The sequence below is a fragment of the Podarcis bocagei genome, assembly GCF_964188305.1.
Source record: "Podarcis bocagei genome assembly, chromosome: 6".
Classification (NCBI taxonomy): Eukaryota; Metazoa; Chordata; class Lepidosauria; order Squamata; family Lacertidae; genus Podarcis; species Podarcis bocagei.
This window is the reverse complement of record NC_138130.1, coordinates 42,851,556-42,879,340: the sequence shown is the minus strand read 5'-3', so window position 1 is coordinate 42,879,340 and position 27,785 is coordinate 42,851,556. Positions and strand designations below refer to the sequence as shown.

General features: G+C 42.2%; 1 protein-coding gene across 3 annotated transcripts; it reads right to left on the bottom strand.

Annotated features, from left to right (window-relative positions):
* Positions 1 to 69: 69 nt before the first annotated feature.
* Positions 70 to 27,785, bottom strand: MBTPS2 (membrane bound transcription factor peptidase, site 2). Of its 3 annotated transcripts, XM_081199457.1 has the most exons (12): positions 27,485 to 27,785; positions 27,192 to 27,266; positions 23,544 to 23,692; positions 22,264 to 22,402; positions 20,932 to 21,035; positions 19,435 to 19,562; positions 14,553 to 14,671; positions 13,219 to 13,399; positions 11,271 to 11,365; positions 9,251 to 9,452; positions 7,775 to 7,850; positions 70 to 1,475 (listed from the first exon to the last, which is right to left on the bottom strand). In XM_081199457.1, exons 3-12 carry the CDS (start codon positions 23,618 to 23,620, stop codon positions 1,253 to 1,255), a joined length of 1,344 nt encoding a protein of 447 aa, XP_081055583.1. In that variant the 5' UTR covers positions 23,621 to 23,692; positions 27,192 to 27,266; positions 27,485 to 27,785; the 3' UTR covers positions 70 to 1,252. The 3 variants fall into 3 exon arrangements, with proteins under 3 accessions (XP_081055583.1, XP_081055582.1, XP_081055584.1); XM_081199456.1 differs by lacking the exons at positions 27,192 to 27,266; positions 27,485 to 27,785 and adding an exon at positions 25,238 to 25,546; XM_081199458.1 differs by lacking the exons at positions 27,192 to 27,266; positions 27,485 to 27,785 and adding an exon at positions 24,883 to 24,986.

Sequence of the window (27,785 nt, the reverse complement as noted above, 5' to 3'; positions counted from 1 at the left end):
AGAACTATAAATATTGAGGTCTATAGATTTGCAACATTTCTGTAAAGCCAATGTATAGCTGTTGTGTAATGGAGTTTCTAACTAAACAAAAAAGTTTATTTTTGTAAACCCAGAGAAAGGTAGGCATTTAATTATATGGTTACATTCATCACAATCAGATCATTACATAGAAATAAACATGTTAACTCTGTATGCATCTGAAATCTTAAAAGTAGGATTGGTCACTTAAAGAAACCAGCAAAGTATTCATTGTGCAGTTTGATCTTAAGCACATCTACTCAAAATGAAGTCTCATTCAGCTTAATGGACTTACTCCTTATTAAGTAAGTGAGCCTAAATTATGTACATTCTCTCTGAATATCAAACAGTACTTTTCCATCTGATACAGATTTTTACAATGAAGTATAAATTAGCAATGACACATCATAATTTTTATATTTAAATTGATATCCTGCTTCTATGCCGTGACACATTCAAAAAGACTTCCAACCAATTATTAAAAACACATAAACATACCATTATTTTTCTCAGATCAATATAGGCTATGATAAAATCGAGGATCATGGTAAAATCATCTGCTTAAAGTGAACATTTTAAAAATGCAAATATAAAATAATAAGGGGGTGGGAACCTTTAAAAAGATATTTTGAATAATCAACATATTGATGCAGTTTAAACAGAAAATAAGAGAATGAGAATGCAGTGCAGAACTTCCCCTCTCATCTAGGGGAAAAAATATTCCCATGCAAACAAAGGAAAATGCCTATCTAGACCCACAAAAATCCTGCATGTATAGAGTGCAGACCATGTATTTTAAGCATAAAAGAAGGGTTCAGCATTTATCACAAACATTTCTAGCTCCTAATAACAGCTTGTAGTGATGGCTAGGATAATGAACTCAACATTATTCCTGTCCCCTTATTTTGGAAGAGCAAGTTTTTCAGCGCACAGGAGCTTGCTATGACATCTAAATAAGCCAAGTCTAACTCTTCCGCCTTTCCAATAAAGTTTTCACAAATGATTGAAGAAGAAATAATTTAATCTTTAAGATCACAACCGTCCAGTCCTGAATTACTTACAGCTCACAGGAAAGTAATCTTTCTTGTGCCATAATTTGATTGAAGCTGCTTATTGTCTTCTTGTCCAAACACACACACATGGATGCGCGGGCACACACACACACAAAAACAATTTCGCTAGTTCCCATGTGCCTAGTATAAATTATCAGATGTCAAAATGAACAAAAAATGTGCTATCGGGCTGTCACCACCCAAAGTCCTAACGCTACATTGGCAGCTAAAAGTGTGCTGCCAGAGAGCAAAATTAAAAAGCCAATTAGCTCCCTGTTTTGTTTTTCAACAACCAGCGTGCTAAGAGTAGCTTCCAGGAAAGAGTTTAATATCCACTGGCCATCCAAAGCAAAGCAAGGGACTGCGTTGATTACAGCCAGCGCTCCAGAGAGGGAAATCAGATACCTGGTTAAAATTGGTTAAGGGGAATAAACAAGATTGCATTTTTATATTTTAAATGTAAGATATAGTCTAAACCTTGGAAACACAGTATTTCACCACACAACTGTTTTAACATGAATTGTATTGTCCACATTAGAGAAAGACTGGTAATGAAACACATAAAAACCCAGGAAGTGCCACCAAACATTGTATTTTAATATTCCTTTGATATAGCATGCTGCCTTAACATCAATGCACTGGTTTGGTTTTTTTCCAAATGACCTTCAAAACTCTTGCTCTATAGTCTAACTTCCCCACTCTCCTACCTTGTTCCCCTTGTTCTTAAGTTAGAAGCTTAGCGATTATATATACCAGTTTTGTGGAAACTCTGGCCCTCCAGATGTTATGAATTGCAACTTGCAAGCAAGGCCAATGGCCAGGAATGATGGGAACTGGAGGATCAAAGGTTCCACACACCTGGTATATACTATCAACTGCATTTCCCAAGTGCCAATCCTTAGGTAACCAAAATGGCACCCTGTACAAATGAGAGGGCATTATAATAGGGTTGGGGGGGGGGGTTCTCAAGGACTGCAGATGTTAGAATTTTTTTCTAAGTGAGAAGGAAACCCAAAAGGCTCAGTGAGGATGGAGCATATGCAGTGGGCACAGAGTATCTGTGGCAGGAAGAAGCAGTGGAGTCATGTATCTGTGCCACTTACTGTATTTTTCGCTCTATATGACGTACCAGACCATAAGACACACCTAGTTTTTGGAGGAGGAAAACAAGAAAAAAATATTCTGAATCTCAGAAACCAGAACAACAAGAGGGATCGCTGCGCAGCGAAAGCAGCAATCCCTCTTGCTGTTCTGGCTTCTGGGATAGCTGCGCAGCCTGCATTCGCTCCATAAGACGCACACACATTTCCCCTTACTTTTTAGGAGGGAAAAAGTGAGTCTTATAGAGCAAAAAATATGGTATATATATCTGTACCGTTTACATGTAAACTGGGAGTGCTGTATTCTTCGCATAGAAAAGCGCACATGGCAGAGAGGAAGAAAACCTGCCCTCATATTGCTGCACTCCATTTTAAAAGATTTGATTTCCACCCCACCCCACCCCCCCAGACCAGCTTACTTACTGAATTGGAGCTCAGCGGAAAACGCAAACTCATTGCAGCAAGAAAACACTGCAAGTTTAAAGATTTGGCTACAGGAATGAGGTGGTTTCACTGCCATCCTCCATGTATGCCGTTTCATGAAAAGATTAGCCATGCCTTATCCTTGCTTTATGCACACACGTGCTCTATTATCACATCAACATTTCTACTCTCACTTCTGTGTATGTATTTCTAATTCCACATTTCATACATCCTAGAGCAGGGTTCCCCAAACTTGGGTCTCCAGCTGTTTGTGGACTACAGCTCCCATCATCCCTAGCTAGCAGGGCCAGTGGGCAGGGACAATGTGCACTGTAATCCAAAAACAGCTGGAGACCCAAGTTTGGGGAACCCTGTTTTAAGGATAGATGAGGGTGTGCTTCTAACTTGGGAGACCGATCCAAATAAACCAAAAGCTGAAGTTTGGCCACACCATTTCTATTCCATGCCACAGTTATAATCCTCAAAAGAACAAATGGCCATCACTTAATTTACAGCCAAACCTATATACCATTCCTATTCATGTAGAGAAATTTATATATTGCTCACAGTATGGTACTCATTTGCAAACTGCAGTGAAACACGTTAATGGGTATAATTTGTTACACCTGTCAGCCACAAGCATTATTTAGCATAGGCATGAAAGACTGCTGGACTTGGCAGTGTCTTGCATCCTACAGGCCTATCCATCACAGATACAGCCTTTCTAAGGGAGTTATGAATATACAAATTATTTAGTCAAATCTTAGAAAGCCTTCAGCTTCAACACAGTTAAAGCAGCTAGAGCAGTGATGGGGAGCTGTAGCCCTGCAGGTGCTATCAGACTCCAATTCCCATGAGCTCCAGCATGGACAATGGTCAGGAATGATGGGAGTTGGAGTCCAACAACATCTGGAGGGCCTCAGGTTCCCCTACTTGACTGAGCACTGCTACAGCATGGTAAAAAGACAAGGCAGTGCACAGAGTTGCAGGACTCGCCTTACTCCTCCCCGGGGCTAAGATCCAAGATGTAACTGAACGACTGCAAGGAATCATAAAACCCACTGACAAATACCCCTTCCTCTTGGTTCATGTGGGAACCAATGACACTGCAAGCAATAGCCTCCAGAAGATCAAAAGAGACTACGAGGCTCTCGGCAGGAAATTGAAGCAACTAAATGCACAAATTGTCATCTCGTCTGTCCTCCCAGTTGAACGACGTGGCCCAGGGAGAGAGGGGAAAATAGTGGAAGTGAACAGCTGGCTTCGCAAATGGTGTAAACAGGAACGGTTTGGATTCTTAGATCACGGACTGCAGTTTCTTGAAGATGGACTTCTGGCAAGTGATGGGCTGCACCTCACAACGGTTGGGAGGAATGTTTTTGCCAAAAATCTCAGAAACCTCATCAGGAGGGCTTTAAACTGACTAATGTGGGGGAGGGAGACAGTGCTCCTGAAGGTAGGAGTCTATCAATTAATGAAGATGATCATCCAAATGTCATAGACCAAATGGAGCAAACAGCACGCGGACCTAGTGGTGGGAGGAAAAAATCCTTAAATAAGAGACACGGGGGAATGATTAATGGACTTCAATGTCTGTACACTAATGCGCAAAGCATGGGAAATAAACAAGATGAGCTTGAGCTCTTGGTACAGCAAACTAAATATGACATAATAGGCATCACTGAAACCTGGTGGGATAAGTCCCACGATTGGAATGTAATAATGGGGGGATACAATCTATTTCAGAGAAACAGACCAGACAAGAAAGGAGGAGGAGTGGCGTTATATGTCAGGGATGTGTATACCTGTGAAGAGATCCAAGATTTAGAACCTCAAAGCCAATGTGAGAGCATTTGGGTCAAAATTAAGGGAGAGAAGAATAACAGAGACCTCATTGTGGGAGTTTACTATAGATCCCCAAGCCAAACGGAGGACATAGATGATGCCTTCCTGGAACAGATGGCCAAGCATGCAAAAGGAAGGGAGATAGTAGTAATGGGGGACTTCAATTACCCGGATATTTGTTGGACGTCAAACTCAGCCAAGAGCATAAGGTCAAACAGATTCCTCACTGGCCTTGCAGACAACTTCATTGTCCAGAAAGTGGGAGAAGCAACAAGAGGAACAGCCATTTTAGATCTGGTCCTAACCAATGTTGATGACCTGGTTAGTGGGGTAGAAGTGGAAGGATCATTAGGCGCGAGTGATCATGCTCTTCTGAAGTTTACTATACAGCGGAAAGGAGCAGCCAAGCATACTAGGACTCAATTTCTTGACTTTAAGAAAGCCGACTTCATAAAACTTAGGGAAGTGCTGGGTGAGATCCCATGGACAGCAATACTAAAAGGAAAGGGAGTTCATGATGGCTGGGAGTTTGTTAAGAGGGAGATAGTAAAAGCACAACGTCAGGCAATACCAATGAGACGGAAACATGGAAGGTGCCTAAAGAAGCCAGGGTGGCTATCTAAAGAACTTTTAACTGAATTAAGATTAAAAAAGGATGTGTACAAAAAATGGAAAAGGGGGGAAACCACCAAAGAGGAATTCAAACAAATAGCCAGCACGTGTAGACACAAAGTCAAAAAAGCTAAAGCACAGAATGAACTCAGGCTTGCTAGAGAGGTTAAAAGCAACAAAAAAGGCTTTTATGGGTATGTTCGTAGCAAAAGGAAGAACAAAGAAACAGTGGGGTCACTCAGAGGAGAAGATCGTGAAATGCAAACAGGGGACACAGAAAGGGCTGAACTCCTCAATGCCTTCTTTGCCTCAGTCTTCTCCGATAAAGAAAACAATGCCCGACCTGAAGAATTTGGAGCAAATGATTCTGCAAAGGAAACACAGCCCAGAATAACTAAGGAGACAGTACAAGAATATTTGGCTAGTTTAGATGTATTCAAGTCTCCAGGGCCAGATGAACTGCATCCAAGAGTATTAAAAGAACTGGCAGATGTGATCTCAGAACCACTGGCAGTCATCTTCGAGAAATCCTGGAGAACAGGCGAAGTCCCGGCAGACTGGAGGAGGGCAAATGTTGTCCCTATTTTCAAAAAGGGGAAAAGAGAGGACCCAAATAATTACCGCCCAGTCAGTCTGACATCAATAGCAGGGAAGATTCTGGAGAAGATCATTAAGCAAACAGTCTGTGAGCACCTAGAAAGGAATGCTGTGATCACCAATAGTCAGCATGGATTTCTGAAAAATAAGTCATGTCAGACTAACCTGATCTCATTTTTTGACAGAATTACAAGCCTGGTAGATGAAGGGAACTCAGTGGATATAGCCTACCTTGATTTCAGTAAGGCATTTGACAAGGTGCCCCATGATATTCTTGTAAAGAAGCTGGTAAAATGCGGTCTTGACTCTGCTACCACTCAGTGGATTTGTAACTGGCTGACTGACCGAACCCAAAGGGTGCTCATCAATGGTTCCTCTTCATCCTGGAGAAGAGTGACTAGTGGGGTGCCACAGGGTTCTGTCTTGGGCCCGGTCTTATTTAACATCTTTATCAACGACTTGGATGATGGACTCAAGGGCATCCTGATCAAATTTGCAGATGACACCAAACTGGGAGGGGTGGCTAACACCCCAGAGGACAGGATCACACTTCAAAACGACCTTGACAGATTAGAGAACTGGGCAAAAACAAACAAAATGAATTTTAACAGGGAGAAATGTAAAGTATTGCACTTGGGCAAAAAAAATGAGAGGCACAAATACAAGATGGGTGACACCTGGCTTGAGAGCAGTACATGTGAAAAGGATCTAGGAGTCTTGGTTGACCACAAACTTGACATGAGCCAACAGTGTGACGCGGCAGCTAAAAAAGCCAATGCAATTCTGGGCTGCATCAATAGGAGTATAGCATCTAGATCAAGGGAAGTAATAGTGCCACTGTATTCTGCTCTGGTCAGACCACACCTGGAGTACTGTGTCCAGTTCTGGGCACCACAATTCAAGAAGGACACTGACAAACTGGAACGTGTCCAGAGGAGGGCAACCAAAATGGTCAAAGGCCTGGAAACGATGCCTTATGAGGAACGGCTAAGGGAGCTGGGCATGTTTAGCCTGGAGAAGAGGAGGTTAAGGGGTGATATGATAGCCATGTTCAAATATATAAAAGGATGTCACATAGAGGAGGGAGAAAGGTTGTTTTCTGCTGCTCCAGAGAAGCGGACACGGAGCAATGGATCCAAACTACAAGAAAGAAGATTCCACCTAAACATTAGGAAGAACTTCCTGACAGTAAGAGCTGTTCGACAGTGGAATTTGCTGCCAAGGAGTGTGGTGGAGTCTCCTACTTTGGAGGTCTTTAAGCAGAGGCTTGACAACCATATGTCAGGAGTGCTCTGATGGTGTTTCCTGCTTGGCAGGGGGTTGGACTCGATGGCCCTTGTGGTCTCTTCCAACTCTATGATTCTATGATTCTATGATTCAATGGTCGAGCTAAAGCATCTTTAACTTGCCAATGGCTCTCAGCCCTTAAACCATTGAATACATCACCTCAGGATTTTCTTAGGTTGCATTCGCACAGCAGTTTATTCCATTGCCCTGATGTTCCCCTAACTTCTAATTTCCATGTTATATTTGAGCTTTCGCACAACATAAAAGCCAATTCTAGAAATCTAGTGGGAACTAGCAGAAGTTCAGCACTCATTTCTGCGTTAATTGGTTCCAGAAGTAATCCATTTGCAGCCCCTTTAACCCAGAAAATCATAGAAGGGGACAAAAATTGAGGTGATATACTGGCAAACAATCCTTTCTTGCTCTTTGGATGGGGGTATCGTGGGGACCAGAGGAATGCATGTGAGGATAGGGTTGGAGGGTAGTGATGTTTGTTGTCGCGCCTCACCACAACCACTGGTATAAACAGAATATAGCACAACACCGGTAACAAATCCTTAGTTCAATAAAGTAACAGGTACTGCAGTGTGAAAGGAACATTAGAAAACAGGACAGAAGTGCTAGGATTAGAATCTGAAAATCTAACACTATATTTCACATACCTGGAAAGCAATGTATAAATGTAATAAGCTTTAATTCTAAACTAAATCTGCACAACCTAGATAAGAGCAATCTCTTTTTTGAAAAATCAAATTGTTTTGGTCCTCAAAAGTCCTTTTCTGTATCAGAGATATTTGCAGTGTCTTCTCTAGAAAAGCTGACACAAATAACAAAGGATACTTGCAAAATGTTTCCATTACCACAGGCAGATCGATACTGAGGAAGCTGTGTCGAGGTATAAAACTGCTGAGACTCACTTTAAAGAATAACAAAAAAGAAAGTTTTACAAGCCTACGAAAGTGAAGAACATTTTGGCAGAATACAAACATCTCTCATTTCTGAGCATTCATGACAAATATAGCTTTTGTTCTCCTATACTATTGCCAATGTAGTCATACATTAATGAGCTCTATTTTATGAGAACATTAGGCCTAAGCATATGATGTGCTTGTGGCTACTTTACAATTGAGCAATTGTACTTCTTATTATCAAAGTCTATAAAGCAAATATTCTTATTTGAAGTACCACAGACGCAATTATGACAGCAGAAAAGGCAGCAACAAACAGGAAATGGATTCCATTCCAACTCAATTGTTTGGTGTCAGAGCTTAACTTCAAGCTAGGAATGGTAAGGAAGGTAAAAGTAGGAAGAGGAATAATCTACATTGTTGAGAGGATTATCCCTGCTCTTTGAAATTTGTTTTTAAGCCCAAAGGTACAAACTTTAAGCATTCAGAGAAGTCTGATTAAAAACATGATTTGCTGCCAGAATCAGGGCTCTCTCCTTCTTCTAGATCCCTGCTTCCTCCCAAGGGAGCCCAAGGTGGCAAACAACAAGGCAGCAAAGCAACACAATTAAATACAAAGTATATAAAAAACATTTTTAAGAGCATTAAGAACAACTAAAAACAATAATGTATTTTCCCAGCTAATGATTTCAGCTTTGCCAGGAACAGTATCTTTCAGCCTGGGTGAATTGTTTTAAAATTCCCCCTGAAATTAATAACGAGGGAGACAGATGCCCCTCACCAGGGAGGGCATTCCAGAAGTAAAGAACCACCACCAAGAAGGCCCTGTCATGGGTAAAGATATTAGTTTAAATAAATGACAGCATGTTAAACTTAGACAGCCTGTGGAAATCAAATGGAAGTGTGATATGGGCATATCTAAAGATCTGGTAGCAATATTTTCAGATACCTGAACCATACCACCTACCTAGGCCCAATTATCTGTTTACGCATCCCCAAGTATAAAAAAGATTGAATCAACAGGTATGAAAGGCATGCTTACAAAATAAAGTCCAATATCTTTAAAGTTTAGAGAACTTTAAATCTTTTCCATCTTGCCACATCTAGGTTAAGTTTTTTTAAACACATGAAGCAGGGGTTTGGGCTAGATGACCCTTGAGGTCCCTTCCAATTACTTCACTTACTGCAACTGCTCAAGGGGAGGAAGGAAGAGGTGAGTGCAGTTTCGAGTCTTACTCAGAAAACAGGCTCAAGAGCCATCGACATATCACACAGATAAAGAACTGCTAAAGGGGGGGGGGGGATGGCTGAATTCAATGGAAGCTACACCAGCAACTTGCCAACAAATTTCCTATGAAGTTTAGTTAGCGCACCTTTGTTTATAATCTCCCTGCAAAATCATACCAACCTGTATACTGGAGATGCAGCGGGTGCCCAACAAACAGCATATCCACCTGAGGTGGATGTTTCACTCGGATAAGCCTAGTTTGGTTTTCCAGAGAAGGCGTCACACACAAACTTGGAACAAACTCCCTCCGGCAATCCGTATTGGTTCGGCAAAGTTGGCTGGCCTCAATAGCTTTCCGTGCTGGCAGACAGGCATACTGGACCTGGGATGTTACATAAACATTCAGGTAGAGACTATAACAGTGGAAGAAGAGCTTGCTGGATCAGGCCAATGGCCCATCTAGCCCAGCATCCTGTTCTCACAGTGGCCAACCAGATGCCTGTGGAAAACCAGCAAGCGGGATTTGAGTACAAGAGCCCTCTCCTGTCACTTCCAGCAACTGCTGTTCAGAAGCATTGCTCCCTCTGACCTTGGAGGCAGAGAATAGCCATCATAACTCGTTAGTAGCAATTGATAGCCTTCTCCTGCATGAATCTGTACAATCCTTTTCCAAACCCACCCAAGTTTGTGGCAATCACTGCATTCTGTCAGAGTAAGTTCCATAGTTTTAACTATGTGCTGTGTGAATAATTGCTTTTATATGTTCTGAATCTTCCAACTTTCAGCTAATTGGATGTCCATGAGTTCTAACGTTATGAGAGAGAGAAAAGCTTTTTTCCTATCCACTTTCTCCCTGCCATGTGTAATTTTATAAACTTCTATCATGTCGCCTCTTTCCTTTTCTCTAAAGTGAAAAGTCCCAAATGTTGAAACTTTTCCCCTTAAGGGAGTCACTTCATGTGCACATTCACAAGCACTTTTCACTGCATGTGTCTTCTGGACTTCAGGGAATGGCTGTGAACCAGTTATTCTAGTTTTGACATGGATATCCCTTTTATCACCACTTGCTCCAAACTACAGCCCCATAGGCATACATGATCTTCTTAACATTACTTATTAAAATAATTTATGGACTATCTTTCATTTTAAAAAGAAATGCCAAGGTAGTTTAGAAACACACACACACACACAACTCCCAGCAACAAAATATTGCAATAAAACAAAGTTAAAAATATTGATCAGAGTAACCAGGCCAAGTGAAACCAGGTAAAACAGGTATTTTCCATTGTTGGCAGAAACATACAACAGTTAGAGCCTGCCAGGTCTCCACAAGGAATTGTTCTAGAAAGTAATTATCACCGTGGAGAAAGTAATCACTCTATAACACTGTAATTATGGGCATGGCAGACTGTGAGGTGGTTAATAGGACTTTTTTTGCAGGCCACAGCTGCTGCACTGGACAATATGGAAAAAGGCTTTCCCTCTAGAAACCTGGCCACAAGCTGCTTAGGACCTTCAAAACCAGTAAGGTAAATGTAAAGAGACCTATGACCGTTAGTCACGGACGACTCTGGGGTTGCGGCACTCATTTCATTTTATTGGCCGAGGAAGCTGGCGTACAGCTTCCGGGTCATGTGGCCAGCATGACTAAGCCGCTTCTGGTGAACCAGAGCAGCGCACGGAAATGGTGTTTACCTTCCCGCCACAGGGATACCTATTTATCTACTTGCACTTTGACGTGTTTTTGAACTGCTAGGTGGGCAGGAGCTGGGACTGAGCAATGGGAGCTCACCCCGTCGCGGGGATTTGAACCACTGACCTTCTGATTGGCAAGCCCTAGGCCCTAGGCCACCCGCGTCCCCTCAAAACCAGTACCCACCCTTAAATTTAGTTAAATGGCTGCCAGTTTAGCTCTCTTAGCTCAGGCCTTAAACATGTGTGTCATGAGGTCACTGCAATTTGCTTGCATGCAGGAAAGGATTCAAATGGTTATGTAAACAGAAGAAACATGACTGCTCAACTTCCTTATTTCTGTTTCTCAAGTACACAGATTGTGTTATGAGGATAATATGTTTACAACTGGATTAATATGCCAAGTTCAGTTTAAGAGCCCAACTCCAACATTTCAAAACAAACCTTGTGGTGCCTGTCAACCATATATATTGATGTTTGGATCTGACAGTTTGCACAGCTAACTTACCGACTGACCGTTTAAGTTATTACTGTATGAAAAGCAGACGTCTGTGAGGCTGTTGTTGCTACAACATTCAACAGTGCCGTCAAGTCTTTTAAAACCTAAAGAGAAACACAACTCATTATTAGATTTTCAGAAATCACAGCTTCCTAGATTTGTACTCCCGAGCGAAAGAAACAAAAGACTCAATGGCCACCACTATCCTTCAGAGAAGGCACAGTTCCCTGTGATGGCTTCATGCTTTAGTGAGAAATGTTGCCATCAAATCATGGTGGAGTTATTTCTCCCATATACTTTTGTGAAGGTTTTTTTGAACAGAAAAGAATACAGTTCAATTGGAACATCTAGATCAGGCATAGGTAAACTCCGCCCCTCCAGATGTTTGGGACTACAATTCCCATCATCCCATTGGTCCTGTTAGCTAGGGATGATGGAAATTGTAGTCCCAAACATCTGGAGGGCTCCGGAGTTTGCCTATGCCTGATCTAGATACTGTCAAGGGTACTCAAACCAAGTTTGGGGATCATGCTGAATAAACCCACTTGAGCCTTTGTCTTTGAAGCTCTCTCTGTAGTCTAAAGTATTCAGCTGAATTAATACTGATGCATACAAGAGCCTTTGGATCTGTTATTCTGAACAAGGGCAAAGGATCTGTAAATGGTTATAACCAGAACCCTTGCAAAATTACAGTTACTAAGGCTTATTAGCAAACACACATGGACAGACAAGTTGGCTGAAAACTAACCTATGTTTGCAACAAAGTTGTAGGTATAGCCATAGCTAAATCGAATTACATTTATCAATACAAATTAAATAGACATATGATGTTGGTAACAGATTTGCCTGCTGAGTATTTTTACATGCACAGCTACAAAATATTTAAACCCCAAAGGCTCTATTTATTTAGATTCATGTTTCATGCTGATCTTTTTTGGCCTGAGGAGAATCTCAAAGCTATTAATAACAGTAGCATAATGAAAAACTGTCATTTAAGTTTATACATTTTTCACCACAGACATAAAAATATATAAATCCTAGGAACTCAAGGAGCCAACTTATGGATACAGGACAAGAGATGGGTGGAGATGGGGAACACCCTCTTGTCATTTTCTAACTGGCACGATGCTACATCAGAAAAGAAAAAGAAGTGATGGAGATATTGGATAACTAATAAGTAGTGAAATGTTATTTTGTGCAGTGTAAGAAGTGTACTTAGCCTCATAGCCCAAAGTTATAAGATGCTCCTGCTAAGACAGCTTAAAGGGCGAAATTTGTGCCACCACAAATTGTGTTCACCCACTTAGATGGACTTCAACATCACTGCTGTTTTGAGAATATGATGGCACAGATGAGGGGTGTAAAGAGCCCAGAAATAGCCCTTTATGAAGTATCCTATCAGCTACTTAGGAAGCCTATGAATTTAGAAACAGCTCTACAAGGCCACATCCTTATTCAACAGTAGTAATGTCCCAATGTTGAGCAGGAGAAAGGGAGGTGCATCTACCCCATTCGCCAAGGCTAGGCTACTCTTCCGTTGTCAGGTTTGCACTGCAGAAACTAAAACCACATGACTGGGTTACTCATCTATTTGTTATCTGGCTTTGATCCATCTTAAGCAGGCAGCCACAGAAAGAATGTACTAGGCAGGCAAGATATATGCACAGGCATTTGTTTAGATACTTAAATATTTCCAAAACCAATTTTCAATAGAACCTGGTGGCTAACAAATTCAACATCACAATAGTATTAAAATATATAACAATCCCCATTCCAGCCCTGATCACAAGATTAAAATATTGCCATAAACCCCCATACCCTAATACAAATTCCAAGACAGCCATCAAAACTAAAGCGTCAGATATAACAGGGGGGAAATGGCCAAAGGCCTTGTTTTTACCATCCTTAAAATGACTAATAACAACAACAACAACCAACAACATAGAAATGACTATACCTCTAGATGGGTAGCTTAGCTGTTGTAGCACTGATGTCTTTATGCAATAGCCTGTTTGTGGCTTCAGAGAGATCTTTCCCAGGCAGGAATTCCAGTCCTCCACACTATGAACTGAGCAGTCTTGCAGACTGGTGACAAGGTCACCAACAAAAAGCCCTCTGGGCCCATTAGCAGGAGAATCCTAAGTGCAATATAACATTAAGCTGTAAAACCTGTAGGCACGCTTGTCCCAAATAGTGCCTGGATCTCTCCGTCTCTTGCCGTTCTTCCAAAATACAGAAGGAATAACATCTCTAATGGGAGGGGGAACAAATAATATTCCCTAAAAACAGAATAAAATAGGACTATGGCTGTGTGCAGACCACAGTCAATACACACTTTGGATTTCATGAATTGCTATCACGCAAGATATGAAGAAAAATTAAAAGTTTTGACAAAAGTTGAGACAGTGCAATCAATGCATCTCAGTTAGCCAAGTGCCTTAATGTGAAAATGTCAATTCTGGGGTTCATTTTGCTGCCATCTGTCTCCAAAAGGACCCAAAGAAACCCACCTTGACAATTTCCTGCCTTCAAGAAGAAGCACAGCAACTTTCTAAAGTGCTGTATCAACAATAAACTTTTTAAAATTAGGCCAAGGACAAATTTCCTTGTGACGATGACTGCACTGAAATGTATGTGTATCTATTTCTGTCTGGGAGCTTCTTTTTCAGGCCCTTTGCTTCAATTATGATTACTTCTGATTTATTATAGCTCAGCTGGTAGAGCATGAGACTCTTAATCTCGGAGTTGTAGGTTCGAGCCCCACGTGGGGCAAAAGATTCCCGCATTGCAGGGGGTTGGACTAGATGACCCTTATGATCCTTTCCAACTCCAGATTCTATGATTATCTCCCAATCTTTATTGTTTCATTACATGAATGAATTTGCGCCATCAACGGGCCCCTGCCCATCCCAGTATGCAAGGTCAATTTGGCCAGAGGCAGTCTCACTGTGCTGTCTACTACTAGTCCATAGTCTTTGAATCGGGACTTATCATTAGTGGTGCTACAAATTTTCTACAGAAGCTCCAGTGGCAACAGCATATCCTTTCTGGCTCTAGGACAAGGAGTACTTTGAATGGGTCAATTAACATGGAAAATTTAGCAATTAGTACCATATTATGGAACAGGGATGAGCAATTTCACCCAGCCCCAGGGCTCCATGAAGCAGCAGCACCAAAAAAATCAAGTTTCCTAGCACAAACACTTTTGGGGAGGAGTGAAAGAACTTCAGGGCTTGACTTAATAGATTATGGAGGACTCTTTCTAAATACTGAGTTATTCATGATTCTTACCTCTGTGAGTTCAGTGACGAGTGCCCCAGCACCAGTGTAATAAAATGGGAAAAGAATAGCTGGCAGGAAGAAGAGGACCACAAGACTTGCAACTCCAAGCACAAAGTTATGCCAGACTCCTATAAAGACAGAAGGAGCGTATGTGTTAAGAAAAAAAACCCACACTGGCTACTGATACAACGAACAACAGATAAAACAGAATCTTAATTTATTAGAACTGGCTTCTAAATTTACTACAGTGACAAACTGTTAAGTGGAGAAGAATAAACCATACAAGTTATACGTCAAGATGGAAAGTTTTAAAATTAAGATCTCAAAGACAAAGGCAACACAATCCAAACCCCACTTACATGGGGGTATTGTCCATTCAATGCAATAAGGATAAAGTCTGGGTAGATGTGGTTAAGACTGCGCTGTAATGTGCCAGCCCTGACTAAGGCTGTACCTGGCAGAACTTCCAAGGCAAACGCCGCATCACTCTTAATAAACAATGGACAGAGCAGCAGCGCACAAGGATAAATAATGAATGGGAACCAATCCAGCCTCAAACACAAAGGGGCCATTGCTGCAATGAGATAGGTGGGATCTGTGAAAGGGATCCCATAGGCAAGATTGAAGTCTGAATGAATACTGAACAGACCTAAGCTAACCTTTGAAAAGCGATCACACGATTCACAGTATGTCAGCAGAACACTGTTCAGAAGGATGGGAGACATAGCAAGGACTCGCAATAAAGAGTACGCTTTCATAGCTTTTGGGTGCCATAGCTAGTTCCTTCAGACTCAACTGATCCAGCCACACAAGAAGCACAAATACAGAAGGGTCACATGTTGCTAGACCACCCTGCACACTATTATTTGGACATAAGTGTCTGTTTGAGAGCTGGATTCATGTAGCAGCCAGGAGTGTGAGCCAGAAGACTATTGGTTCAACTCTCACCTCATCCAAGTCACAAACCTTTAGCCTGAGTCCCCATCTGTAATTGAAGAGGGCAATACTATCCTACTTTACAAGATTGTCCACGTAAGTAAGAATTAATATATACATATTACTGCAAAAAAATGAAAACAGATATAAGTAACTGCTAAGTGCTTTATCACTATTACCAGTTTCAACTGGGCTTGCTTTCAAGTAACTGTGCTAAAATTGCCATAGCAGAAGTTATATAGAAGCAGTAAGGCTCTACATCAGAGGTGACTAACTTATGGCCGGCAGGTGTTGCTGGGCTCCAACTCCCATCAGCTCAAGTCAGCACAGCCAATTTTAAGGGATGACAGGAGTTGTGGTCCAAAACATTTACCACCATTCATAAAAAAAAACAACCCAGAGAGGTTTACAACAATTATACACAAAGGTATGCAATAAAAACCAAATTAAAAAGTTAAAATCAGAAATTAGCTACTATGGAAAGATACATTCTTTTTTTTATAAGATATTTATTAAAGTTTTCAATATATTACAAAAAGAAAAACAAACAAAGTAGAATCAAAAGGGAGTACAAAGAGTAAAAATAATTAACAGAGTAAAAATAAAAATAAAAAAGCAAACCCCTTCCCACTGTGTAAAAAAGAAGAAAAAAGAAGGGGGGAAAATTCAATAAAAATAAAACAAAAAAGTGACAAAAATACAAAAAACCCTAACCTTTAAAAACATTTAAAAACAAATTCATTGTTTTCAGACCCTTAACTGTCATAACCTTCTTTCTTAGACTTCCTCCTCCTCCCTTCCTTTGTATCCTGGTTATTAATTATCCCAGCAAATCCTTTCCATTCCATGTTTCATAAAATTCTGTCATTACATTACCCTAGACTATTTTGATCTTATCCTTCTATAAGAATAAACCTTAAAATTTAAAACTTAAGTCTTAACCTTACCAGCTTCTTATAATCATAATATTCTTTCATAATTCATTAAGCATCTTTACTAAAGCCAGGTAATTTCTTCCAACATTTTTTCTATCATTCATCAACTTTATAAAACATTCTAGTAATAAGAAAAAAAAGAAACAAACAAACAAATCCAATTTTTTTTCCAACGTCCCTTCCTCCTGGTTCCGGGTTTGTCAGTCCTTATTCTCCTCAGACTAGCCCATTAACCTGGTAGCCTTATGTCCGAGGCCCTCAAGTCACTTCCATGGCCCTTCCGCGTCTCTTCTTCATATTTGTAGCTGTAATTTCCCTTATCTCCTGCTCGTGGTAACTCCAGCTTGACAATGTCTCTTGCTCGTGGTTGCTCCAACTTGACAATGTTTTAAACCCTTCTCGACAGATCAGACCCTTTTCCGTATTCGTCGCTGCATTCCATGTAGACTTTAAAAGCATGTTTCAAGGGCCCTCCAAAATTGAGAGCCCCCATAGTCCCAAACATTTCACAGCCCATTACCATATTTAAAAAGTCCAGACATCCCAACATAGGGGGGTCAATCCAGCCCCCCATTTCCAAACCACACCAAGCTTTTCCTTTCCAGATCTGGCTTTTTCCAAATTCATTTGTCTAATCCAAAGGATCATACTCCTGTTGGGTCTGTTCTGTCAAAACACACTCCTGATTTAATGCCACAACCTCCTGTTCTATCAAAACACACTCCTGGTTTAAATCCTGAGTGGGCTCCATATGTTTTCCCACTGTCTGGTCAAAATGTTCCACTGCCTGTTGAAGATTTCTAGTCGAAGTCACCATCCAGTTCACCTTTTCATGTAATTCTTCCAGTAGAGCATTTGTTTTGTAAAAAGCACACAACAAGGCTTCTGAATGCATTGTCCTACAAGGTCACGTACTTGTTCCCACGGTTATTCTGTAACAGCTGTCGGTTCCCTGGAGTTAGTTACAATTTCACAAGCTTCCCCTAGGGGGAAGACTTATGTTTATTCTTGCTACAGAATTTCCTTTTTTGAGATACTTTGTCCATATGTATTCCTTTAAAATGTGAAAGGGAGCAGTGGAATCGCAAAATTTCTCTTCTTTTAACTATCTGTCAAAAAGCAGTTGTTTTTGGTCAATGAACTTCCACGTCAGTCCTGACACCCCGCTCCAGGGTCAGGACGGAGGAAAATTACTTCCCTTTAAAATCACTTCAAAGAGTCCAAAAAAAAAAGTTCACAATTTAAAATGTTGAAATCCAATCTTTTAAAGATGATTTTCTAAACTCTAGTTTAAATTGCCTTTGCTTTGTTGTTTACAAAAGAACGGAAGGGTGACTTCCTGTTTAGCCCTTTCCGTTCCATACCAAATTCAAGTTAAATTTTTTAAAGTCCGATTCTGTCCTGCTCACAAATCTTTGTTTGATATCCAATTGTTCAAACTCTAGGTACTCACAGGTGCTTATTTTAGAGTCCAAATTGTCCCAGGAAAAAGGCAGCGCTCTCCGGCAACAGCTATGCGGCTTCGCTCCACAGAAATAGCGATTGACTCACAGCACCGCGCCGCTTCCCCCTCCTCACTTCGGAGCCCGTTAGTGGGTTCCTTAGCGGATTGGGGGGGGGGCGCTAGAGGTGCCTGCCGAGTCCCACAGTCACAGGCTTCATCCGCCTGTGATTTTAAAAGGGTCCCCGCTTCGCCGTAGCGGAGAAGACGCTGTTTACCGCGGAGCCAGTCCCTCCAGTTCAGAGGGAGTCCGCCATTGCCGGTGGCGCCACCCTGGAAGTCCCGGAAAGATACATTCTTAATCTCCTGACATAATAGAAAAGTTTCATTGGGGAAGTTGGCACACAAGGCACCTGCCAAATCTCTATTGGCAGAGTATTCCACAGGACTGGGCCATTAAAGTTTCAGTTTGATGTTATTGTCAAATGAGCCTTGACAGCTCAGGACATGACTAATGACGCTCCTGCAGATGATCTGAAAAGCCAGGGGTTAGCCATCCTTGCTCTATGGGGGGGGGGGGAGATTGCTCAGTAATTTCCTTTTGCAAATATAGCTCTGCAAAAGAAAAGAGAAAAGCCTTTATGAAGGGGCAAGTCTCCACATCATCACCCCACCCCACACCCTGGACGTGAATTGTGAACTGTCAACGCAGCCAAACCCACATACCACTTTGGCATGTCTTTCTTTTTCATAGAACATTTTGCCTGACCGGAGGTGTAATTCTTATTTCACATTTCAACCAACAAGTTATTGCAGAAGCCAAAAGTAATTAAACCTGATGACAGATGCTTGCTATGAATGTGTTTTTACATCATCCTTGCACTTCAATCCCAGTTTTCATTTCTTCGGATTTCCTTGAGGCTTTGAGTTGCCGTGAAGAAAGTAAAACAAACCAGCCTGTTTATAATCGTGTAGCTAAGGGTTTGTCTACATTTCCATTACTAGCTGGCTTTAATAATAATATTCTTCTCCTTAGAGTGTTTTAAATCACATCTGGCTTAAAACTAAATTGGCACATAAATTTAGCCAGAACGCTAATCCTCTTGCTCGTAAGCAAAATATCCATGAACGCTCAAATTAAATGGGTGATTGAGCCATCTTATTTTCCATTTGAAGCCATCCCAACACACAATTTTTGCTCTTAACAGTCTATTTCAATTAGCAAGACAGATTGTATTCCACTATACATCTGCCTGCTTTTCTTAAACAACAACCCATTGCTGGCATGATTGTTCTTGTAGTGCTAAGATGCATGTGTTGTTGACAACTCCAGTACCTTCAGTTACAGACCCCGATGTATTGAGCTTGAAGGAATGTGAGTACACAGCCCAATCTAGAGATTTATGAGCTCCAAAAGGCTTTGAACAGCTCCAAGGCTATAGGCTTATGTGATAACTAAACAACTCATCCTCCAGTGCTCTGCCAGGCACTTCCAGATTCCATCTGCAACACCGAAATGTTCTAAGGAACACACAGCACAATTTATGTTATACGTTAACAAAAGGGAAAGTTATTTTACCTGCACAAAATATTCTCAGCTGCTGGATTGGGGAAATGAGTTGCAAGTGGGTGGTGAACAGATCAACAAATGCCCCTGGATAAACAATAAATATAAAGATTCCAAATCCGTTGAATCGAACCTGCTCTCTAAAAGAAAAGGGAATAAAACAAATTTGCAGCACTGAATCAATTATTTATTAAAAATATTTGTATACTGCCTGTCAGGCAAGGTTTTCCAGGCGGCGTACAGTCATAAGAAATACAAACAAATATGCAATTATGATTAAAATTAGAAAACAATCAGTAGCCAGATAAACATAAAAACCATAGCAGTAAGCAAAAAGCCCATGAAAACAAAAAGGTCTTCAACATGCATCAAAACTGTAATAGTTGATGCATTCTGGGAGAGCTGATTCCAGAGTATGGGTGCCACCACTAAATAGGCTCTCTTCCTGGTTGTTGCCATCTGGACACCTGCAAGATGTGGCACATCTTGATTGCAGTGACCCTACAATTGTCTATGGGAGAAAGTGTTCTCTCAGGTAACCCGACCCTGAATTCTATAGGGCCTTGTAAGCTAATATTAACAGCTTGAACCTGGTCCAGTAGCCTGTGTAGTGCTGTGGTCTGAGTGTTGGACTAGAACTTGGGAGAGCAGGGTTCAAATCCTAAGTCTGCCATCAAGCTCACTGGGCAACAGTCTCTCAGCCTAGCCTATCTCACAGGGTTACCGTGAAGAAAAGATGTATGGAAAGGTGGGATAGAAACATACCAAATAAATTAATAGGCAGCCTTCCAGTCCTTACAACAGCCCTGTAAGGTACGTTAGTATTATAATGTTGTACATGAGAAAGTGCAGCTTGCCTAGTAATCTCAAGGCAGAGGCAAGTGTTGAACAAGAGACTTCACAGCTCAGTCTCTGCACCAACTCTCTGGACAGAGGGTGGATTTTAAGACAGAAAGGTGGAAGAACAACTTTAAATGGGTCAATAAGGTAAAAGGGGTGGCAGAAAGAATAAGGAGGCTGCTGAGAACCTGAGAGCTAAGAGGTGTGATTGAAGAAGATCCCCTTTTATTAATAGCAGAAGCAATCCCTGTCCTGTCAGGCTCACAGCAGGCGTTGAAAGCTGAACAAGAAAACAGCCAGAAGCTGGCTCTGCAGAGTTTGGGCTGCCATCCTTCACTGCACCTGTCCACACAATGACTGGTCTTCTTTCCAATTTACCTCATGAAGCTTCAAGGCCTACTAGGAGCAATTGGGATTAACTGTACTGAAGGCTTTACACAAGTGTCCCAAGGATGTTTGGAAAAAGGAAGCTTGTGGATATCCACCTCTGAAACTAATTTCAAAGACTGCAGGTCTCCGTCACCTCATCCCCTTGCTGAATCTCATTTTGGTTGAAGGTAGGCTAAGTAAATGCTCACTATAAGCTCACATGGTATCATATTCACACGTAATTAAATCCTCCAGAAACGTTTCTCGCCACAAAGTTAAGAAAAAAGTGGATTGCATTACCGGATAGCTGCCACCCCGTGGCCAACTTCATGTATGACGCCGCTGATCAGGATAGCTGTGAAGAAATAGGACAGCTGGCTGATGGGAAGATTTACACCCGGCACCTGTTTTCACAAGACACAAGAAGATACAGGATAGCAAGCAAGGCAAAGACAGGTCCTTATGTCCCACCTTTCTCTTCAAGGAGCTCAGGGAAGCTTATGTGCAAGTTACCCCACTTTTATCCTCACAAAAATCCTGTGAGGTAGGTTATATGGATATATGGTGGGGATAGGGCTCAATGTCACTAACTCCAGCCCAGGGCTTCCTGTCCCAATTCCTGAACTTTATCCATTATACCACACTGGTTCTCATGCTACATCACTGGCTCTGTCTATGTGGAAACTACAGGAAGCCTATAATAATAAACATCCAAGCATTCTCCAGTTAGTTCCTTACCCTAAAACAGAATTGTGCCATTCCGAATTTCAAGCCTGCAGAGAAGGCTGGGCCCAACAAAATCTACTGCTTTGGCCTACCAGCAAACCTCACAGTGGTTGTTTGAAGCTTGCCAAAAGCATGGTGCTCTCCATCAGTTCTGAGCAGGCCTCTCTCATAAAACGGCAAGAATGTGCTTTTCCTCAAGCCAAGTGGTAACTCCACAAGACCACAGAAAATCACATTTCATCTGTGAAACATGTCCTGGTAGAAGGCATAGTCGTAAAAAATGTAGCTCCTATTTTATCATTCAGCATTCATTGTAGTGTTTCATACTTGTTGTGATGGCAAATAAGACAACATATGGAGTGTATCCTTAATTCCCATGTCTTAGTAACTCCACAAGCAACCTTACAGTTCTATACATGTCTACCCAGAGGTAAGCCCCACTGGGTTGAATGGGACTTATGCTCATATAGGTACGTATAAGGTGGCATGTACATAAATAAGAATGTACATAAATTATTTGAAAGGGATGCATTTGGACACATAAAGGTAGGGCCTTTACATCAGCTACTCCAAAATTGTGGTACGGTCCTCTCCACAGGTGCTCAGCTTTGCATCATTGCTAGTGCCTTTATTTTATTTTATTTTTAAGGATTGCCCTTGTTGAATAAAGTGCTCCCCACTCTGGACTACTATTCTTAATTCTGTGTTTGATTCACATTGTATTTTCAGCTATTAAAGGCCACCTTGGCAAGGTGATCTAGAAACAGTTTTAAGTAAAATTATATATGTATTTTACAATGCTAGGTTTGGAGACACCCTCTATTGAATAGGAAATGCCTTCTTTGGAGGTATTGGTTTAAGATTACAGTCCAATGCTTAAATTGTAAGTAGAGCAATAAAACTCACCACAACTTGCAGCATCTGATCATTCTGGCCGGCAGGCGCTTCGCTTAGCATCTGAGAGAGTGTCTGCATCAGTGTCTTCCCGAGGAGAATAACAGAACCAAACATAGCAGCTATGCCAAAAAACATTCCCGCACTAAACCTGAAATGAAGGCAGAAATGGTGTCATAATATAATCTCAGTAAAAGGTACCCCTGCCCGACAGGGCCAGTCGTGACCGACTCTAGGGTTGCACGCTTATCTCGCTCAAGAGGCCAGGAGCCGGCACTGTCCGAAGACACTTCGGGGTCACGTGGCCAGCGTGACGAAGCTGCATCTGGCGAGCCAGCACCAGCGCCACACACGGAAATGCCGTTTACCTTCCCGCTATAAAGCGGTCCCTATTTATCTACTTGCACTTAGGGGTGCTTTCGAACTGCTAGGTTGGCAGGAGCTGGGACCAAACGACGGGAGCTCACCCCGCCGCGGGGATTCGAACCACCGACCTTACGATCAGCAAGTCCTAGGCACTGAGGTTTTACCCACAGCGCCACCCGCGTCCCTTATAATCTCAGTAGTGGACTCCTAAACTGTGATGATGCTTTGTTGGAACTGCCCAAACACCAATGAGAGCACACTAGTGGGAACTGAAGCCCTGCTTCCATCCTCCACATCAGATGCCAAGACCAATTTGACAAGCCCAACCAGTACATTCATTATTTAGCCACAGGGGTGTGGAATCTTCTTAGCCCAAAGGTCGCATTTCCCTTCTGGCCAAGCTTGTGGGGTGCAGGGAGACTGGACAGAACAACACATGTGAAGTTTTACCTTTCTACACTAATCTAGTTTCTTCACACTCTCTAGCCTCCATCTAGACAAGCAAGAAGCATTATCAGAGTACCAGAACACATTCCAGCCAAGCAAAAACACTCCAGGAAGATGTAAAGCAGAGCTCATGATGTAAAACAGAGCTCAGAAAGGTGTGTGTCCCAAAGACCAGATAGAGGGACTTGCAGAAGTGCATTTGGCCCCCGGGCCTGAGGTGTACCATCCCATTTTACAGGGCAACTGCCTTATCACTCCTAAGTCTTCAGTACCACCAGCATGCATCTATTGCATGTGCAACAAGTCACATACACACATAAAAAGGCTATTCAAGTCTAAAACAAAAGGCTATTCTATTTAGCTATAAAATATTGTGTAAGCAATCAGTCTCAGAATGGTAACTGTTATTACTAGCAGGATACAAAAGAATTTCCAGTAATTGTCTCACTAAAGCCTGAATTATAGTTCTAAAACAATACCATAGATAAAGAAGTCTGGGCTTCCATCTTCCCCAGTTGTAAAACAGGCGGTTGAAGAGCGCAGTCTGCCATCGCATGTGAAACGGAGAGATGGTTAGACCATAGTATGTGAGCCAGTCTTCGTAAGATGTCTTCAGGGAGGAAGATGACTGTAACAGAAGGAAAAAACAGTGAGACATAGAAGATATTTCACAGGAGTATTTCAGGCACCTCTATTGCAGCCTTCACATTTTATTTTGTGCTGATTTGTCCCCCTGCTGTCCATGTTGCATTTCTTAGCTCTGTTTGTACTCTCCCACTCCAAGGATGGGCTGTTCTTTAGGTCAGGTAAAAACAAACAACAGTTACAGCTGTATACCCTTAGAGCTCATGGACAGACGCAGCTGTACAATTTTACACATCATTAGCTTTAGTCTAACATACGTTGAACCTAAGCCAATGCGGCGGTGTGGGGAGTCAGACACACATATAAATATGGTGTCACACACCCCATCTATGAAACTCACTTCCAAAATTAAAGTCAAAAACATAACTTTTCAAAAAGAAGACAAGACACACTTCTTAAAAGATAGAAAAATCAATAACTGCTAGAGTCCAAGAGTTAACAGCAAATCACAGAATCATTTACTACAATGTGCTACTAGTATCACTTATTTTATTTATCTATTACATATATGTATCACCTTTTCTTTCAAGGAGTTCATCTTTACAACAACCCTGCGCAGTAAATTAGGCTGAGAGCTTAGTGACTGGCTAAGGTCACCCAGTAAGCTTCATGGCTGGGTGGGGATTTGAACCCTGGTCTCCCAGGTCATAGTCCGGCACACTAACTGTTATACCACACTGGCTCTCATGCTGTGTGTATACATCCTATGCAGACATGGAGTACAACATCTGTCTCCCTCTACCTACACACCTAAATCCTCAACATGCATAGGCATCTGTGTGGTCTGTACACCACAAACAAAACAAAATCCAGTGTATATAGACTATGGATAGGCCCCTGTGCAGCTCTGCTTCCTGTGCACAATGGGTGTAAACCATAGCTGTCAACGTTTCCCTTTTTTAAAGGGAAATTCCCTTATTCCGAATAGAATTCTTCGCAAGAAAAGGGAAAAGTTGACAGCTATGGCAGAAACAGGGAGCTTGGATACAGACTCCCGACTCCGTGTGAAGAGAGGCATGGTGGGTAAAAATGCAAAAGCATGGTGGACCGGGACTTCATCTGTAGGAAAAGGAGCGTATCCCAAAACTTAAACAATCAGTCTTATTTCTCTTGTGCCTCTATAAGCTGCACGACAGGCAAGCATTGAACAGGAAAGGCACTGGACAGCTGCACCTGCTGAATTTCTGCCTGGCCTTCTTGCAGCAGTTAAGGGCTCTGTCGCGGGAGAAATTGGAAGAATCACTCCTATATCCGTACATCGCCTTTCATTTCAGCAACTCCCGCATTACACGCCCCCTAGTGACGGAGCGTGTGCACGGAGGCATTCGAGTGTGTGCGTGCAAAATCTAGACTTTAGATTATGGGAAGGAAGGCGTATTGCAATCGTTCGGGATGCCACTATAGTCCTATATTTGCACCATCCATACAGTTTCCTCTTTCTCTAGCCTTAAGCAAGTTAAGTATCGTTCTACAATTCCCATAAAAATTCCTTCTCTAACAACCGAGGCTGGGAAAGCGCCCCTCTCACCTTCAATGCGGTGTCGGCCAGGTATACGGCACACCAGCCCCCCAGCACGCAAACCACCACGGGCATCGGGATCATGTCAGCAGCAGAAACGACACGAAACCAGCAAAACGAGCCAAGCAAAAAAATTTATCCCTTTACACTCCGGAACAAAGCGTCACACGGAACCACCGTGCACCAAGCACATTTCTTGAGCAGGAGGCTTCCGGATGCAGCACCCGGAAAACACGTGCCGCGTGCTGAGCTTCACATTGCCCTCCTAAGCACGTCTATCAACACTTCGGGTTCCCATTTGCAAGTGGTGGAATTCTCCCTGTGCGAGGGAAGCATAACTAATATACAGTACTGTATATAAAATCTATATAAAGGTTGATTGTTCTGCTCTTTTCTTTGCCCTGTTCATACATTTTGGGATAGTCCCCGGTGAGGCTCTTGACTTTAAAAGCCGCGTGACGAAAGTAAAATAACAAAGGAACAAATCGTCGCCTTTTTGTTGCCCCTCGCCCAGGATATTACAAGCTATGCCTAGTTCTATACTGGAGAGTGGATTTAAGGAGTTTGCATGCTTTCAGGGTGTGTCACAGGCAGAAATGCAGCAGGAATAACCGCTCCGTTGTCAAAATATAGTGGCGAGGAGGCTAAACCTGATAAATTTCTATCTGCTGGGCATTTAATCATCATCATCATCCCCCTCAATCTGTGATGTCAAATGAGCAAAAAGGGGTTTTGTTAGGAGATTATTAGCTAAATATTTAAAATCTACAGGTCTAAGGCACATCAATTATTAAAAGGGGGAGCATTTGCCATCTTTAGATCGGCTGATTTTTATTTTTGCCTGCCGGGACTCGTCGTGGGGCATTTTAAAAGCACAGCAGCTGTCAGACAAAGACAAAAAAACAGTCACTGACTCCTAGCGTCTTTTCTGTTTCTTTAAGATTGGACTCCACGAACCCGAAGTGCAGGTTCCAAAATAACATTTTACCGGGCTGCTGCCCCGGAAACAAAGGGAAACGGCGCCCTCTTGCTCGAGGGCGTGCGCGTGCCTGGATCATGTTGCGGGTTGAGAAATGAATTTGCAGAGGGAGCAAAAGGGAATTAATTATCCATCTGATTTACAATAAAAGAAAGTGACGTTGCTTATTATTATTCTTTCAAGGAAGCAGTTCTTTTAAATTTAGCGCTTCCTAGGAATGCCGGAGGTGCTGAGCTCTTCTGAACACAATAAAAAAATTCCTTCCTGTAGCACCTTAAAGACCAACTAAGTTAGTTCTTGGTTCTCTTCTGAACACGTTCATTTTTAAAGTACAGTAACTTGCCCACGTCAATCAAAAGCAAGGAATCCAATAAAGCCCCTTCTTTCGCGTCCGCCCACCGTTGAACCTGATTTGGCTAGTGGCGGAGCAGCCCGGTTCATTTTCCTGCGCGCTGATTGGCACAGTGCCGGGCCAATCAACAGCTACCCCGATTGAGGTTTCCAATGGATCCTGGGAATCGTAGTTTTGTGACGGTGTCGACAATGTGGGCGTAGGCTAGGGCCTTGTCCTTGGAACTATATTTCCCAAGAGAAGCCCTGGCGCTCTAGCATATGAGGCTCGGAATTGCTACTCATATGCAACATAACGTTAAAGCATGTTTAGTTGAGATAAAGGCCTGCTTTGAACCAACCTGGTGCAGTGGCTGGGCTGGGACAAGAATTCCTTGCTCAAATGCCTACTCAGTCATGAAACTTACTGTGTCGCCTCCAGCCTCATAGGCTTGTTAAATAAACTGATAATGCCGTGCTGGGTGAAGGTGCTCCCTGTGTTTAGGATTTCAGCCTTGCAGCGCTGCTCTATGCATATTTACTCAGGAGCAAGAGTATATGGGACTTGCTTCCAGGTAAATGGGCACAGGTTTGCAACTTCAGCCTTCTGTTTATATAAACTACATTCCAGCACGTCACATGCACGTTACCTACCTTATCCTCCCAATAGTGGATTTATGGTCCGTGGGGTGCTGTGCACAGCTCTTTGGGGTGCCCCTGTTCCTTCACCTAATTAAACAAGATTTTGTCAAAATGAGATGATGTTGACCCTGTTTCTGCCTTTGTACTGTGCTCCCCTCACCTCCCCAAACAATCTGGGGTCTATCCCTGCCATGGGCCAGACAGGAAGAAAGGGTGGTGATCATGATGCCTCTGAAACGAGTGCTTTCCACCTCCCCCCTCAAAAAACCCCCCCTACAATTGGATTAATCAGGAAAAAGCCTTACTGCTTCCTGCATCCTCACATCTTCCAAAAATCCAGAGAGACTGCAACTATCCTACTTTTTCCTCTCCTCTCTAATATTGACCCACAGCAGCTGCCCAGGAAAACCCTTCCTTCAGCAATTAAGGGGAGCAGTTAGCATCATAGCCAGCTGGAGTTGAAAGTGGATGGGGCCTTTCAACTCCACAAGTGCTCTGTGTTGCAGAGTTAGAAGAAACATTATTATAGGCCCTCTGCCTCTGTCAGGTTGATGACCCACATTTAGGAGGTTGCCTGCACATTATGCTTCATAACTTTCTGTCTAG

Coding starts and splice junctions, on each gene's coding strand:
- MBTPS2 (XM_081199456.1), bottom strand. CDS start 25,312: ATGATCCCGATGCCCGTGGTGGTTTGCGTGCTGGGGGGCTGGTGTGCC. Junction 22,403..23,543: donor CCCAGACTTCTTTATCTATG/GTATTGTTTTAG, acceptor CCTTCATTTCAG/GTTTAGTGCGGGAATGTTTT. Junction 19,563..20,931: donor CACGGGGTGGCAGCTATCCG/GTAATGCAATCC, acceptor CTTTTCTTTTAG/AGAGCAGGTTCGATTCAACG.